The sequence below is a fragment of the Diadema setosum genome, chromosome 5 (assembly GCF_964275005.1).
Source record: "Diadema setosum chromosome 5, eeDiaSeto1, whole genome shotgun sequence".
Lineage (NCBI taxonomy): Eukaryota > Metazoa > Echinodermata > Echinoidea > Diadematoida > Diadematidae > Diadema > Diadema setosum.
The window spans coordinates 13,463,547-13,481,062 of NC_092689.1; the positions used below are offsets into that span (position 1 = coordinate 13,463,547).

The 17,516-nt window shown below is 39.6% G+C and overlaps 1 protein-coding gene across 1 annotated transcript in view; it reads right to left on the reverse strand.

Moving 5' to 3' along the window:
• The window catches only part of LOC140229102 (guanine nucleotide exchange factor for Rab-3A-like), a 29,834-nt gene extending 12,754 nt beyond the window's left edge, over positions 1–17,080 (reverse strand). The window contains exons 1-2 of the mRNA XM_072309367.1: positions 16,827–17,080; positions 15,829–15,997 (exon numbers count right to left, since the gene is read on the reverse strand). Of these exons, the coding sequence (XP_072165468.1) occupies positions 15,829–15,997; positions 16,827–17,014 (357 nt within the window). The 5' untranslated portion in view covers positions 17,015–17,080. The remainder of the gene's footprint in view (positions 1–15,828; positions 15,998–16,826) is intronic.
• Between the last annotated feature and the right edge of the window lie 436 nt (positions 17,081–17,516).

Sequence of the window (17,516 nt, forward strand, 5' to 3'; positions counted from 1 at the left end):
ACGTACGCTACCAAAGCAGGTGCATCATACTGTACATACAGTATCAGGTGCATTAGATAGCCATATGGCTGCTACAATTACAAGCATCTTCCAAATACACGATTAATCATATACAGCAGAATACTCTGTGAATATCTCTGATGCATTTGGAAACAGCGAAGTTTCATATCAAAAGTTTATGAAACGCAGTTTGCTGGTTAATTGAAAGTCACATTCATAGTTACATCCTTACGCACCTCACAAATGATCTGAAAATTATGAATTCATGGCGGGGGGGGGGGGGGGGAGGTTATGCAGGGGCAGTACACTTTAATTTTTTGATAGCCTGATTTTGTATTTGATGATATTGTACAATTGCGGAAAATGTATGATTGGATGATACATTTACAATTTACCTCCTTGATTATATTTTCCACTGGATAACATCTGATTGATACACGATGAAATGAGGCTATCAACTTAATTCACGAGTAGTCACAAATGATATGAATTATGAGGTACTTTTTCATGTCAGAAGAGCTATCTGCTTTCAAGTGTCATTTTTATGATGTACGATATTCAATGATTGAGTAGATTTCTGCTTGTCAAGTCTCAATGTTAGACTCTTAACCCATTAAGGATGAGCCAGAGTATACCCGGGCTGGTGTCTATGGGAAATGCGTGTTGTAGCAAAATTAGCCCATCCTCAATGGGTTAATCCGTTTGTGACACATGATATCCACCATGTGCAGGGTACACTTCTACGTACATGTATGTTATGCCAAGCTACAGTTGTACATTGCTGAAGCACTATTGGAGTCATGGAGTTGGACCAATTCAGGAGTACCTCTTCAGGTGGACGAAATGCTGGTAGGCTTGTGCGTTTCATAGTCATAAATCAACCCTTCACTGAATAGTGCAAAGACCTCATGCAGTCTACACCAGCATAGATACATTAACATTGCACTTTAACGGAACTTTCTTCTCAACTTCTGACCAACGGCGTAAATCCATACTGAGGAGTGGGGGGGATGGTCACTATCACCACGATTACAAGCCCGTAACCGGACCGGCGCAGCCTTTTTTTTTTTTTTGGGGGGGGGGGGGGGGTGGAGGGCGGGGGGTGGGGGGGGGGGAGAAGCTTTGTGCCCCCCCCCCCCCTCACACACACACACTTTACAGGGATCGGATGCCCCACTCTTTTGCATGAAATATAAAGTGGGAGAAAAGTGGCAGCAACAACATAAAGACTTTTTGTTCTTGTTGCTTTTTTTTTGCTTGTCAGACAACTTTCGGCGGAAAATCAGACCTTAAAAGTATGAAAAAAAAATTTTTTTTTTTTGGAAATATCTGTGAGAGGGAGCGGAACGACCGAACAGGGGAAGGGTGTGTATGGGGGGGGGGGGGGGTATCCCTCTCCCACACGAGGAAGATTTTGCATTTTCAGACCTGAAATTCAGCGATCTGGTGCTCACTTGTGGTGAAAATTTTGTTTTCTTTTCTTTAAAAAAAAATAAGAAAATGAAATATTCACAATATATTATTGAATGACAAAATCGTGGTATTTCAGCTCTTGCTGTGCGACATCACTGTGAAGGCCTACTAAATAATGGGGCCTATCATCGGCGTAAACAGGATTTGATCTCAGGAGGAGCGGTTATGTGAGGGAACGAATCAAGCGAGGGGGGAGGGTATGGTAGGGGGGTTTCCCCCTCCTACGGTGAAATCTTTCTGCGTTGAAAATTTTGACATTTTTCAGTCCAAAAACTGCCGTTTGTAGCTATATTCTTCGCTTTGGAAATTAAGGGGGGCACACCAGGCGCAACTGTTGTCAATCACTGGCAGCAACATCAGGAGAATGGCATAGCGATAAAATGCGAGCGAGCGGAGCGAGCGAGCATGAAAATTTTAACATTTTACAGTCTAAAAACTGCCGTTTGTAGCTATACTTTTTCGCTTTGGAAATTAAGGGGGGCCGCATCAAGCGCAACTGCTGGCAATTACTGGCAGCAACATCAGGAGAATGGCATAGCAGTTAAATGCGAGCGAGCAGGGCGAGCGAGCTTGAAAATTTTGACATTTTACAGTCCAAAGACTGCCGTTTGTGGCTGTATTTTTCGCTTTGGAAATTATGGGGGCACACCGGGCGCAACTGCCAGCAATCGGGCAGCAACATCAGAATGGCATAATGATTAAATGCGAGCGAGCGAAGCGAGTGAGCTTGAAAATTTTGATATTTTACAGTCCCACATGTCCTTTGTGGCTGTACTAGTATTTTTTCCCTTGGGAAATTAAGGGGGGGGGGGCGCACCGGGCGAAAACTGCTGGAAATTACTGGCAGCAACATCAGGAGAATGGCATAATGATTAAATGCGAGCGAGCAAAGCGAGCGAGCTTCAAAATTTTGACATTTGACAGTCCAAAAACTGCCGTTTGCAGCTATATTTTTCGCTTTGGAAATTAAGGGGGCGCGCCGGGCGAAAACTGCTGGCAGTTACTGGCAGCAACATCAGGAGAATGGCATAGCGATAAAATGCGAGCGAGCGAGCATGAAAATTTTAACATTTTACAGTCTAAAAACTGCCGTTTGTAGCTATACTTTTTCGCTTTGGAAATTAAGGGGGGCCGCATCAAGCGCAACTGCTGGCAATTACTGGCAGCAACATCAGGAGAATGGCATAGCAGTTAAATGCGAGCGAGCAGGGCGAGCGAGCTTGAAAATTTTGACATTTTACAGTCCAAAGACTGCCGTTTGTGGCTGTATTTTTCGCTTTGGAAATTATGGGGGCACACCGGGCGCAACTGCCAGCAATCGGGCAGCAACATCAGAATGGCATAATGATTAAATGCGAGCGAGCGAAGCGAGTGAGCTTGAAAATTTTGATATTTTACAGTCCCACATGTCCTTTGTGGCTGTACTAGTATTTTTTCCCTTGGGAAATTAAGGGGGGGGGGGCGCACCGGGCGAAAACTGCTGGAAATTACTGGCAGCAACATCAGGAGAATGGCATAATGATTAAATGCGAGCGAGCAAAGCGAGCGAGCTTCAAAATTTTGACATTTGACAGTCCAAAAACTGCCGTTTGCAGCTATATTTTTCGCTTTGGAAATTAAGGGGGCGCGCCGGGCGAAAACTGCTGGCAGTTACTGGCAGCAACATCAGGAGAATGGCATAGCGATAAAATGCGAGCGAGCGAGCATGAAAATTTTAACATTTTACAGTCTAAAAACTGCCGTTTGTAGCTATACTTTTTCGCTTTGGAAATTAAGGGGGGGCGCATCAGGCGCAACTGCTGGCAATTACTGGCAGCAACATCAGGAGAATGGCATAGCAGTTAAATGCGAGCGAGCGGGGCGAGCGAGCTTGAAAATTTTGACATTTTACAGTCCAAAGACTGCCGTTTGTGGCTGTATTTTTTCGCTTTGGAAATTATGGGGGCACACCGGGCGCAACTGCCAGCAATCGGGCAGCAACATCAGAATGGCATAACGATTAAATAATGCGAGCGAGCGAAGCGAGTGAGCTTGAAAATTTTGATATTTTACAGTCCCACATGTCCTTTGTGGCTGTACTAGTATTTTTTCGCTTGGGAAATTAAGGGGGGGGGGCGCACCGGGCGAAAACTGCTGGCAATTACTGGCAGCAACATCAGGAGAATGGCATAATGATTAAATGCGAGCGAGCGAAGCAAGCGATCTTCAAAATTTTGACATTTGACAGTCCAAAAACTGCCGTTTGTAGCTATATTTTTCGCTTTGGAAATTAAGGGGGCGCACCGGGCGAAAACTGCTGGCAGTTACTGGCAGCAACATCAGGAGAATGGAATAATAATTAAATGCGAGCGAGCGAAGCGAGCGAGCTTCAAAAATTTGACATTTTACAGTCCCCAAACTGCCGTTTGTAGCTATATTTTTCGCTTTGGAAATTAAGGGGGGCGCACCTGCTCACAGTCACTGGCAGCAACATCAGGAGAATGGCATAGCGATTAAATGCGAGCGAGCTTGAAAATTTTGACATTTTACAGTCTAAAAACTGCCGTTTGTAGCTATACTTTTTCGCTTTGGAAATTTAGGGGGCACACCGAGTGCAGCTGCCGGCAATTACTGGCATCAACATCAGGAGAATGGCATAGCGGTTAAATGCGAGCGAGCGGAGCGAGCGAGCTTTAAAATTTTGACATTTTACAGTCCAAAGACTGCCGTTTGTGGCTGTATTTTTTCGCTTTGGAAATTAAGGGGGCACACCGGGCGCAACTGCCGGCAATTACTGGCAGCAACATCAGGAGAATGGCATACGTCTAATGCTAGCGAGCGAAGCGAGTGAGCCTGAAAATTTTGACATTTTCCAGTCCTGAAAACTGTCGTTTGTAGCTATATTTTCGCTTTGGAAATTAAGGGGGGCGCACCGGGTGAACCTGCTGTCAATCACTGGCAGCAACATCAGGAGAATGGCATAGCGGTTAAATGCGAGCGAGCGGAGCGAGCGAGCTTTAAAATTTTAACATTTTACACTCCAAAAACTGCCGTTTGTAGCTATATTTTTCGCTTTTGTTTGTCCCACTTTTATTTGAGAACCATCCCCCCCCCATCGACGCCTCTATACATATTAGATTGCTTTTGTTAAGTGAAAGATCTGCTGCACACTCTTTGATAATTTAGGGAATATACGTCTATGTCAAAAGTGTACAAAGTTTATCCCTTATCCTGTATAGGTGTATTAGCGGACCTTTTGCATGTTCATGATTGCAATACAACGATCTGGTGCATAGTTCTGGCGATATTTGGACAATTTTCCATTAAGAAAGTTCGAGATTTGTCCTCATCTCGGGAATTGCTTGTGGATAAATGATTTGTCTGTCTAAACACTTCCTTTGGGGCGGGGCAAATGCCCCTTTGCCCCCCATAGATTCGACGTCCCTGATCTTCCCTTGGTATGCCCATAGATGTATCCTGACTGAGTCATCAGTCACTGTCGTTTCTCAGGAATGATTCAGGAAATGGAGGGGATTCAATTATGGCGATAAAGTTGTTGTTATTGTTTGTTTGTATGTTTTCGTATATATTTAGCAGATGGTCCCCAGTTACTCGCGTCATAGCATGTTTACATGTAGACCTATACTATTTGACGTTGTCAACGCCTGAGCCATACCTTACAGTGTATGTCGATGTTACTTTCTTCGCGAGCGAGCGAAGCGAGCGAGCGCTTGAGAAAATTATACATTTTCCTACAAGATAGAATACTGTTCAGCTCTGTTACCTGTCTGAAGGCCGGCGTACAAACGTCATGCAATATGCCAAAATTGATACAATCACATTTCTGCTTCCTCCATTTTTTCCCCTCAAAATTCAGGGGGGGATGATTGTACAGGCCATCCCCCCCTCCTCCATTTCAGGGGGGGATATATCCCCCCCATCCCCCCCGGGATTTACGCCCATGCTTCTGACACATAATATGTTCCACTTTACATACTCTTGTCTAGATCTACAGAGTAGTAGAAGCCATTACTCTTTATGTGCCATGTTCGAATCAGTTGACGGCGTGCCAAGTTTGCATTTTCTGCTCAAACGCACAAACTCGCCCAAACTGATAAAACACCAAATGTCACAGTACAATGAAAACGTTTCTTGTGATCCCATCCCTGTCACACGTTGCTTGCATTTTATGTGGTGAATGACTATCAAGCAGTGTTTGCAACTGAATTTGCGAGTAAATTCAAAATTTCTGGCACTTTTTGTGTGCAAATTTTATGCCTCTACAATAATGTAGCTCTGGTTATTTGAAAGAAAAACAATCATAGATTTGTCATTCACTTTACATAAAAGCAAAGCTTGGCATTTCTCTACAACTTTGCCCATTGCATGTCCAGGGTAACAAAAGTTATATATGTTTGAAAAATATGTTTTCCCAAAGCATGACTATGTTGCTGTCCTAGAATAATGCACATGGCACACAGTGGGTTTACACTATGGCACATAAAGAGTTTAATAATGAGGTACTGTATGACATTGAACCATAGAAAAAAGCCATAAAACTTATCTGCTAAACAAAGAACTATAGGCCTGGTATACCCTTAAATTACAATGATTTGTTTGTTTGTTTGTTTGTTAGTGTTTGCTTTCTTGGTTTTGGTTTAGTATTTTGAACTGCATGGGATCAAGGTCAGTGATAAAGCCATTGGTGCGTCGTACAGGATATTATCTGGTTTGAGTGCGTACAATTTTTCTGTCGTACTTGTACATCAGGCACATCTGCAGCATATTTCCTACAACTATTCTGAAATACCAAGAATGGGAGGAACCTCTGACTCTGCATGTTACTAGGAATCCAACAAGGAAGTGAAGAATAAGCTAATATCCCATTATCCCTACCCTCCACTGTAAAGGCATAGTCATTCCCATTGTTCATTGTACAGTTCGACCTCGATTATCCGGCCTCCTTTTATCCAGAAATCTCTATTATCCGGACGTGTTCACGCAGTGAAGGACTTCTTTTTTTTTTCCTCCAAAAATTGAGAAAAAACAGTGACTTTCAATGATCTATTTCACTAATTTCATAAGATGTGCATGATAGGTTTCTAAATATCTAATGAGGTAAAACATGTGTGATTTTCACATAAAGATAAACTTTATCTTTGTGAAAAAGGGACTACAATTTTGCGCAGGCTAGCATAGATTACAACACCGTTGCGGGGTACGCTACTGTACCTGCCTAGCTGCCAGTGCACTGGGATGGCAGCTTGGACGGCAGCTATATATACATTAACATTGTGTCTCCCATATCCGGCCAATTCGCTTATCCGGATGAGCGCCGGTCCCGACATGGCCGGATAATCGGGGGCATCCCACGAGACCGACACCCACGAGTCATACGGTCCACGAGACCGACATCAATAATAGGTCCATTAGTCATACAGCCCACGAGTTATACAGCTCAGGAGTCATACAGCCCATGAGTTCGACACTACGCACAAAAGGCTCATGAGACCAGGGAGTCACCTCCCTGATGAGACCGACACTAAACAAACATAGCCCACGAGACCGACACTAAGCAATAAAGGCTCATGAGACCGACACTAAGCAAAGAAAGCCCACGAGACCGACAGTAGGCAAAAAAGGCCCACGAGACCGACACTAAGCTAAAAAGGCTCACGAGACCGACACTAAGCAAAGAAAGCCCACGAGACCGACAGTAGGCAAAGAAGGCCCACGAGACCGACAGGATAAACAGCGCCATCTACATGTCAATCACCTGTACAGGGTGTTCCATGAGCGGAAAAATAATATACTGGTGGTAGTAATTTCGTCATGCTATCAATTGAAAGGTGGTGACCATCTACATAATTATGAACGACATCAAACATGTATTTCTACATACTTGGGGGGGGGGGGGGCAAGTGTGTCAGGGAGCGACATTTTTATCAAGTAGAAAAATAGAATTGTGTTCTTCATCCCCCCCCCCCCAAAAAAAAAATAGAAGAATTAGTATTCTTCATTCCCCCCCCCCCCCCAAAAAAAAAAGAGACAAAAAACCCCACATGAATTAAAAAGAGGGCAAGAACGATGTATGGATTAATTTTAGAGCTTTGATAATGCCATTGTGCTATTTTGATAGGCTTTCCCAGTTTTTAGCTAGAAGATGGACAGGATATAATTTTTACCTCTTCTCTTTCCCGATTCACTAGTTACTTATTCTATTTTAGATATTCTACCCTCCTGCTTGGAAGTTTTGCAGTAAGATCTACTTGTAATTTTCTCTGTAACTATAAAGTAATGCTACTGATTAAAACATTTTATATCGCAGGGATTCACCTCAATTTGTGACTTGTGTTATTCTCCTCCGCACAGTACATTTTTTTCGTGAAATACAATAGCTCTTTTCATGGATGCATCTTATTATTTCCGAATCCCTTACGCTTCCTTAATAGACGATTACGTTATTTTTTACTTTTTATTAATACTAATTCAACACCCTCGCAGGTTTACTGTGGAAAGATCTGTCACACACTTACACTGTACTTTGTTCGTTTTTTTTTTTTTCACAAACAAACACCCATGCAAACACAATTAAAGATCCTGATCATTTCAGGGGGGGGGGGGGGGGCAACTGATGGGGTTACACCCTGCCGGAGATGGCAACTCTTCTTTTCCATCTCTCATATCTTCCTATGCTATTATCAGGACACCCTATACAATTTATTGGTCTATAGGTGGCGCTGTTCGTCCTGTCGGTCTCGTGGGCCTTCTTTGCTTAGTGTCGGTCTCGTGAACCTCTTTTGCGTAATGTCGGTCTCGTGAGCCTTGTATGCGTAGCGTCGGTCTCGTGGACCTTTTAAGTGTAGTGTCGGTCTCGTGGGCTTTGTTTGCTTACTGTCGGTCTCATGAGCCTTTTGTGCGTAGTGTCGGTCTCGTGAGCCGTATAACTCCTGGGCTTATTTTACTTGATGTCGAACTCGTGGGCTTTATTTACTTAGTGTCGAACTCGTGGGCTGTATAACTGGTGGGCTGTATGACTTGTGAGCTGTATGACTCGTGGGCTGTATGACTTGTGAGCTGTATAACTTGTGGGCTGTATGACTCGTGGGTGTCGGTCTCGTGACGTGCACCCGGATAATCAAGGTCGAACTGTATTAACATGTATCATCGTACTGGTAGGGTACTGCATTATCTGACAGGTCACATCAGATCATTAAATAGTAAAATCAAGTGAATATATCATAGGCTGACACATGCATGATTGCTGTTTAAAATACATTGGAAATACTTGCTAAGACTACAAATAATTCAATCGTAGTTAAGCACTCAAGACAGTGATTGATAGGCCCCGTAAACAGGTTAATCTCATTATCATTTGCTAGTATTAGTAATCATCTCTGTTTCAATGAAATTGGGTAATTGAGGCAACTTCCTGTGACTCTGCTTTCCAGCACTAGTACAGTGTGCAACATAAAGGACACAATAGGTACCATGGCAACTTCAGCTCATAATTATTTAGGACTTCCTAAATTGTATATGAACTTTGGAAGATTGAATATTGGTTGTTTCCACCTGGTTCAAAAACAAAACAAAAATGTTCTTTATAGATTGCCTCCTTTGTTCAATTTGTGTCATGTAAAAACAAGTTTACTGTGTACATCACAGTCACAAGGGCATGTAGGAACTGAAAGCATTTTACTCGTATTTTCATTTTGAAATCAATTTTCAGCAAAATGTGACACATCTGGTAAATATTGATCAGTCTAAGTAGGAAATAACAAATGATAGCCATGGAGAAAGTAGTCACTATTTGTTGTCAAACACACAGAGAGAGAATATCACCACCTTTTTGCTACTATCATACAGTTGTACTTTATATCATCACTACATATCTCATGTGACATACCAGTAGTGGGCTGCACACAGTGTTGTAAATCAATTTCTACAAAATTAAAATACACAAATTATAATACCTCATATTAGTATGGGCATACAGTCAAATGCACACGAATATAGCAAACTCCACACTTATCATGTTTCAACCATAGATTTTAATTAAAACTCTTGTTTAAATTTATTGTAAAGTCTCAGATCAAATCATGAAAACGGCATAATAGTTATAATAATAGTTATAATGTCATTCAGATCAAGTCCCTGCAGATTTTCTTCTTCTTCTTCATCTGGGCAGGACTGACAATGCATTCAGTAATTACTAAATCTTTTGCTTGCACAATATTGCAATTTCCCACAGTTTTTTGTAGGCCTATGGCTAATCTAGCTGTCATTATAAAAGTGCAAATCCAAGTCAGAAAATCAAAGTTCAAATTACAAAGACTTCATGGTTACATGCAAACCACAAATTTGTCATATGAAATTGTTTATGTATTGTCTTCTATTAGCTTTTAACTACTAAATCAGACTGAACTACAACTTGTGTACACTGTTCTTCCAAGGCTTCCCTGTAAATCTTAGCGTGAATGTACAGTACATGTTTGACTATCCTGTCGTACACATTTCCTGGCTTTTATGAATTATCTGGCTGTTTTTTAACCCGTTGAAATGAGTCCCCTGGAAGTGGCTATACTCAGGCAAGTGTCTATGGGAAATGTGTGTTGTAGCAAAAATCAACAGCCCATCCTCAGTGGGTTGAGTAAGAAGAATAAGAAAATCGCTGTACAAGTTGTAATTGTACCTACATTGTACCTATAGGTAATAGACAAGAGAAACATTGTTCAAATAGGCCAGCATCAACCCCCCCCCCCCCCCCGACCCCAACAGAGTGACTCCAGACCATTGTGTACTTTAATAATTATTCATACACATATTTTGCTGAAACAAAGGTTTGTGTTTACATTATATGGTAATGGGGCAGCACAATGGTGCCCACCATGGCATAAATAGTCTCAACTGCCAGCCTATGAGATAAGATTATCAGTTTTATGGGACAGAGAGATCGACCCCCGCCCCCATTCCCTTTTCATAGTGATTGTGTCAAGACAGCTTAAAATAGCAGACTAACCTTGAAAGAATAAAATCTGTCTACTGGTAATTAATCTGACACTGGGGTCCATATAAACTTGTGGGGTGCTTCAGGAGTAACTGCTTTGAATTTTAAACATTGATGTTTGACTTGGAATTGGATGAATTCTTCAAAGAACACAAACGATGACACCTATCTATCATTATGAAATGCAATTACTGTTCTGCTCTTAAATGCAGGAGGGTAGTTCAGATCAGGTGCACTGCTATGTAATTTCAGTCTTTGTCAGTTGTCGGACACATAAACCCGTTGAAGACAAGTCCCGAGAATACTCGGGCAGGTGTCTATGGGAAATGCGTTTTATAGTAAAATCAGTCTGTCCTCAATGGGTTAATAAATGGAATTCATTCTTAAATGTCATTGGAAATCAATTATCATAGATACAAAAACAATTTGACGACAATGTGTCCAGTTTCTTGAACCCACCTCAGCTTCATCAAACAAGTTTCTTAACACTTTGCTGACACACTACGGTGGGTGCAAGGATCAAAACTATCACCTTGTAATCAAAAGGAGCCTAATGGCCTTTTTATTGATGCTATTATTAAATCTCAAACTGATAGGACAACTGCAGATAAAGACTATTTCATTACAAACTGATTTAGTGTCAACACAAGACCACTACCCCTGTTGCAAAGAGGACTTTGTTTCACCTGATTTGACCTTTATGTAAATAAACAAAAGATCTTTTTAATCATTTTTACTGCTAGGTTTGTGTCAAATGAAATAACATAATGTGTGGCATTACTTAATACCTTTGTCTTCAAATATTTACAATTATGGGTATGACTATGAAGTACAGAATTGCACCATAGGCCTACTGTGCAGTAGCAATGCTCCACCCTACACGTACCCTCACTGGCATTCATATATGATATCATTTCCCCAATATTTCCATATTTTCTTATTATATGAAGGAGCATTCATTGAATCTGATAACACTATACAGCTGTACAACCACAAGTGAGCTACATGTATCAACAAGCACATACCTAGAGTGTAAAAAAAAAAAAGAACCAAACCACACATTTATAATATTAATAGGTAACTTCCAAGAATGATTTTGAATACAAGATCGAGTGTATTCTGTCAACAGGATATATATTTTTTTCACACAAACATATCAAAAAGATTAAATTCATCTACAATGTAGTTCTAAGCATTTTCCAACCATGCCATGCACCTTTGCACCGACAGCTTGCAAGAATCATGTTTATGGTGGCAAAAAAAAAAAAAAAAATGTTAATGGATGAAATGGGGATGAAGAAGTAGACTCATCAATGTTCATCAGCAATTTAACAGAATTTGCAAATTTGGGAGGCAGATAGTACTATTTATGCATTTTCTAGCCAACTGTTATTGCTATTAATGAATTTTATACAATAAAACACATAATTCCTGAATAGAATAACAGTGTCTGTACTAATCCTTGCTAATGTTGAGGAAATTGAAAGGAAATTTAAAACACAGTGGGAAAAAACATACCTAATATTTCAAAAAGAATATTTGAAGTACAATGCTAGAATAATGCAACACAATGTTCATGGAAAATCATAAACAGCAAAGATTATTCAAACACATAATTTTCAAACACACCAGTTTTCAGTCAATTCAGGTTTAGGACAAATACATTATGTACATTCAGATTAGATGCAATGTAATTTATAAGGAAAACACATGCCTAAGATTGTACGTATGAATGAATGTCATACTCAGAGAGGAAAATAAGTAGATTTCCAGCCTCTTAAAGAATAAAATGTTAAAATTTCAGAAGAGCCAGGAGAGCTACACATACTTAGTGTTTACATGTATTCACAGTTCCAACTGTGCACAAAGGGCAGAGAAGCGGGATGTGGCATCCAGCATATTGATCACTTTCTTTCCGATTAGGCAGAGCCTACGCTTTAGCAGCTTTCACAAACAGAAGTTACCTTTACTGCCTGGTGATGCAAAAATTTGAATTTCATTTCTGTCATTCACACATTGTTTATGGAAATCCACTCGGCTGCACATGAAGCACTTTGAATCTCCAAACTGAGCATGCCTAAACAATGACCGGAGTGTGTGGACCGAGTGTGGCATTAATCGGAAATATTGAATGATGGTCATGTTGTTCGGACATGCTGTATAGGGCAAATTATTGCAAGCTTTAAAAAAAAAAAAATGAGATGGACCAATTTTTGTATCACAATGCATATTGCTAGAGTGAAAACATGTGTTTTTTTTTTTTTTTTTTTTTTTTTGTTTGTTTGTTTTTGCCTAAACAATGACCGGAGTGTGTGGACCAAGTGTGGCATTGTTAGATTTGAAATATTAAATGATGGTCATGTTGTTCGGACATGCTGTATAGGGTAAATTATTGCAAGCATTAAAAAAAAAAAAAAAATCTAGATGGACCAATTTTTGTATCACAATGCATATCGCTAGAGTTAAAACATGTGTTGTTGTTATTTTGTTTTTGTTTATTGTTTTGTTTTGTTTGTTTGTTTGGGGGGGGGGTGGGTGTCCACATACAAGACTTACCCCGTTGAGGATGGGCTGATTTTGCTACAACATACATTTCCCCAAGTTTACACACCTGCCCAAACATCCTCGGGACTTGCCTTCAACAGCCTAACGGTTTTTCTATTATGTTGCAAAAGTTGATGAAAAAATATCACATGATTTCGGGAATCTGTGTGAATAGAACTGTATAGAACTGTCACCAAGAGAAGTCCCTGCCCTTTACAGGAGGGACACTGTGGAGCATTGACAGCGGAATCTGAGGTCTGGCTGAACAAAATCTCCTGGCGTTAAGCTGTATTAACGGAGGAGCTTTGAATGGGATTTAAGCTCTTATACCTACAATAGCCCTGCTGCTATTAGGAAGGATTATCCTGAAAGCTAAGGGATTTAAACCTTCAGGTATTCAAGAATTTCTCACACAAAATCCTCATTTGTCCAAAGATTCTGAAGAGGCACCGAACCTTGCAGTGCAATCCCATGGATTTGATTTATAGACACTCGTGAACTTGATTTTAATCCATTCTGTTTCCTCTTTTTCGTGGTTGTCTTATTCAAGATAATCTACACACAATAGTGCGTTTCTGAGTGAAAAAGAAAAAAATGAATTGAAAATCTACTTTAACCCATTGAGGACAAGTCCCCAGTATACTTGGGCAAGCGTCTATGGGAAATGCCTGCTGTAGCAAAATCAGTCCGTCCTCAACGGATTACAAGCAGTTAGGTGGTTGAGTACTTAGAGGTTTACAAAAGGTAGGAATAAGTTTAAGTATGTACTTACAGTATTAAGTTTTGTACCTATGATACACAAGATAACAAGCAGGGTTCCTGCTTGCTGTACCCATGCATGGGTTCTAGTGTGTTGGCACTGAAACCAAATCCCTTTTAACAAATTGCTGCAAGATTGCAGTTGCTACTCAATGCACTGGTGCTGATGAGGATGGTCTGGCCCTTTTAACCAAAAACAGAATATACTCATCAATGATCAGATTCTGTCAATTGACAGAATCTCTGATCATGAGCTATTGGTTCAAAACACTTCAATTTGTTTTCTGTTTATAATACCTTTATTATCTCATTATTTTGTGATCTGAGTCACAACATCAAATGTAGGACTGAATACATCATTTGATATTCATGAATGCACAACACTCGCAATCCCTTCACCCCACAAAAAAAAGAAGAAAAAAAAGAAAGAAAGAAAAGAAACACAACTTCTACTGTGTAATGCTACAGTTGGCAATCGCATACAAGATTGTACTTAAAGGACAAGTTCACCTTCATTAACATAAAGATTGAGAGAATGTAGCAATATTAGTAGAACACATCATTGAAAATTTGAGGAAAATCGGACAATCCGTTCAAAAGTTATGAATTTTTGAAGTTTTTGTGCAGTCACCGCTGGATGAGAAGACTACTGCAGTGTATGATGTCACATCCGCACAACAATATAAGGAAAATGTAAAGAGAATTTCACAAAATTTCATCTTTTGAAAAAAGTACACACTCCCTTGACTCGTTACTGACATATGTTATGGGTAATATTATTCCCATTGCCTTTAGAAAGAGGCAAGTCAAGTGTTCTTTTATTATACGAAAAAAAGTGAAAATATGTTGAATTTTCTTTACATTTTCTTTATACTGTTGTACTCATTTGACATCACGAGCCCTAGTAGTCTCCTCATCAAGCGGTTCCAACACAAAAATGTTAAAAATTCATAACTTTTGCATCGATTGTCCAATTTTCATCAAACTTTCACTGATGTGAACAAGTTACCCATTCATATACGACAAGCCCCATCAGTAGAATCATTTAAGGCACTACTTAAAACTTATCTTTTCCCATATTGATTCCTTCCCTAAGTTAATGTGTTGAGTGTAATTCAATTATTGTATGTGTTTAATTACTGGTACACATTTGATTTATGTCATGTTATTCTTACTTATGTTTTGACCTGTCTGTTTTCCCTCATTTTTCATCTTTCCTTTCGTCTCTTCCCTGTGCGCTTAGAAACATTGTATTAAGCGCATTACAAATGTAATGTATTATTATTATTATTATTATTATTATTATTATTATTATTATTATTATTATTATTATTATTATTATTACTATTATGTGTTCTACTAATATTGCTGCATTCTCTCAATCCTTATGTTTATGAAGGTGAACTTGTCCTTTAATCATAACTGAAAATTACTTATAATCAGGGCTGGTTGGTTTTGATATGAATCATCAAATACAGTGTTTTTCATTCCCTTCATTCTCTCTTCTACATTCACAAGTTTAGAGCTCAAAGAATTTTTCAAATAGCTTCTGAAATTCTGGCCGTTACAATTTAAGTTATATAAAATCATGATGAACTCTCTCCATACACACAGGTTGAACTCATAAGGAATCACTTTAAATTCAATCATAATATTAATGGACACCAATTTCTCTAGTATTTCTCTAGAGTGGAAGGAATAATGGCAATCATTTATGATAGCAACTACTGTAACACCAGAAACGTTCACATGCTTTAAACTTTTACAAACTTTGCGAGGGGCCAAGATTTTTGAAAGTAAAATTCACACAAAAGTTTTTGTCTGCAATATGCATTGAATGTCAAGTAAAATGCTGCACAAGGCACAAGTACCCCGGTACTCATAATTTTTTCATGGTCAGCAATTCCCAAAAGCTTCATGCCATGAAAAAGACCTTCGGCTCCAATTCGAAAAAGTTTCCCTGTTCTACAGTAATTGTACCATGATGAAACTCTTGAATCCCCTTCAAATCATCAGTAAAGAGGTGGATGAAATATAAAGCTGCTGTAGAGAGAGAACCAACTCACCTCTTTTGCTTTCATAAGTTCCTCTTGAAGCTTATCAAAGGCATGTGCCTGAGCCTCAGCAACAGAGTTGTTCCTGGTGGCAAGACTATCCATGCGTGACCTTTGCTCTGGCAAGAGGTCAGGTGGGTCGACTGTGATGGTAAGTTCATCGAGTTCACTGTCCACATCACTGTAAGGATGCATAAAATTAATCTTTCTAGCTGAATTTGAAATTTAGGGCAGATCTATCTCAACAAATACATGACACAAAACTTAGGTTACTATATTATTATTCGATTAATAATACTGTAATTACTAAGAGAATTTGGAAAAGAAACATGAATTTAGTCCTTAATGTCATGTAGGTGCCTTACAGATGATCCATCTTTGTAATGTGACAGTAATGTTTCCATCATAGAAACTCTCACTCCATTTTTATTTGTTTGTCTTTTACAAATGTTCCCAAAGTCAGTATTCATGATGAAAGAGTCATTATCCTGTCTTCAACTTCCACAGCTAAAGTAGGACTAGGCCAAATAAATTACATTGTATATTCTAATATTCTATGACACCTTAGCACTATATCAACAACATTGATGTAAATAGAAATGACAGAAATTGTTTTCTTTTGTTCTGACCCCTTTTGTTTAATGGTGGGAACCAACTCAGATTTGTGACATAACACACACATCAGAAAGTATTTCTGACTGCAGGGGAATAAACCTCTATCTACTGTAGTCACAACATAAGGGCAACTGCAACTTCTTGGCAGCAGAATGTACATTTTCTTTTTGCATCAATACTGAAGTTACGGGTAACACTGTAAATCCATTGTCTACAGGGGACCTGCATCACATCTACAGGGATTGCATAATCTCAAAAGAATGCATAACATTAATGGCACATCACTAATTTACCCTACCACCCTTTCAGAATGTTCTCTCTTATTACTCAATATAACAGCAGACTGGCATACAAATGTACAGCTGTAAGTTCTGTGGCAAGTGAAGAAGCCGTACCTCTCATTCTGACCATTCACGTTTTGGTTTACTCCGTCTATGTCATTTAGGCGTCTCTGACTTTGCCCTTTCATGCCCTCTCCCTCCTGGTCGATGCTCTTCTGCAAAGGCCCTGGGTCGCTGCTTGCTTTGAGGTTTTGGTAGCACAACGAGGGAGACAGTTGGAGATTTTTCGAACTCCCATCCATGGTTCTTTTTCAGGTCTTGACACTGCTCTTGTTATTCTCTTTATTTTTCTTGTCCCTAATGTATCAGTGTCTCAAATGGCAAACACCTTTCGAACGCTCTGAATTGCTCAATTCATATTCTTCTCCTTTTATGCTGTTCTTTGCTCTTCTAGGTGAGACATTTCCTGCACCTTTCCAATGAAAATCAGTGTGATAAGCTGGCTATTTATAGAGCCCTCAGTCAAGTGATCTGCTCTTTCAGGAACTATATTACTTGAGAATCAATAAGAAAAAAAAAATCAATTTAAGATATTTGATTGGTCTCAGTATTTAATCAATCAAGAAATGATGGCAGCCACAAAGTATCACCATAAGCTATAATTTCTGGTGAGATTTGATATGTCCTTATTTGTATTTTGCTTTTATATTAGTTGTTTTGTTATTCTACTTTGTAAAAAATGTATATATTCAGGTGGCAAAGTTCCTCCTACATCCGAAGCTGGTTGGAATCAAAGCAATGCAG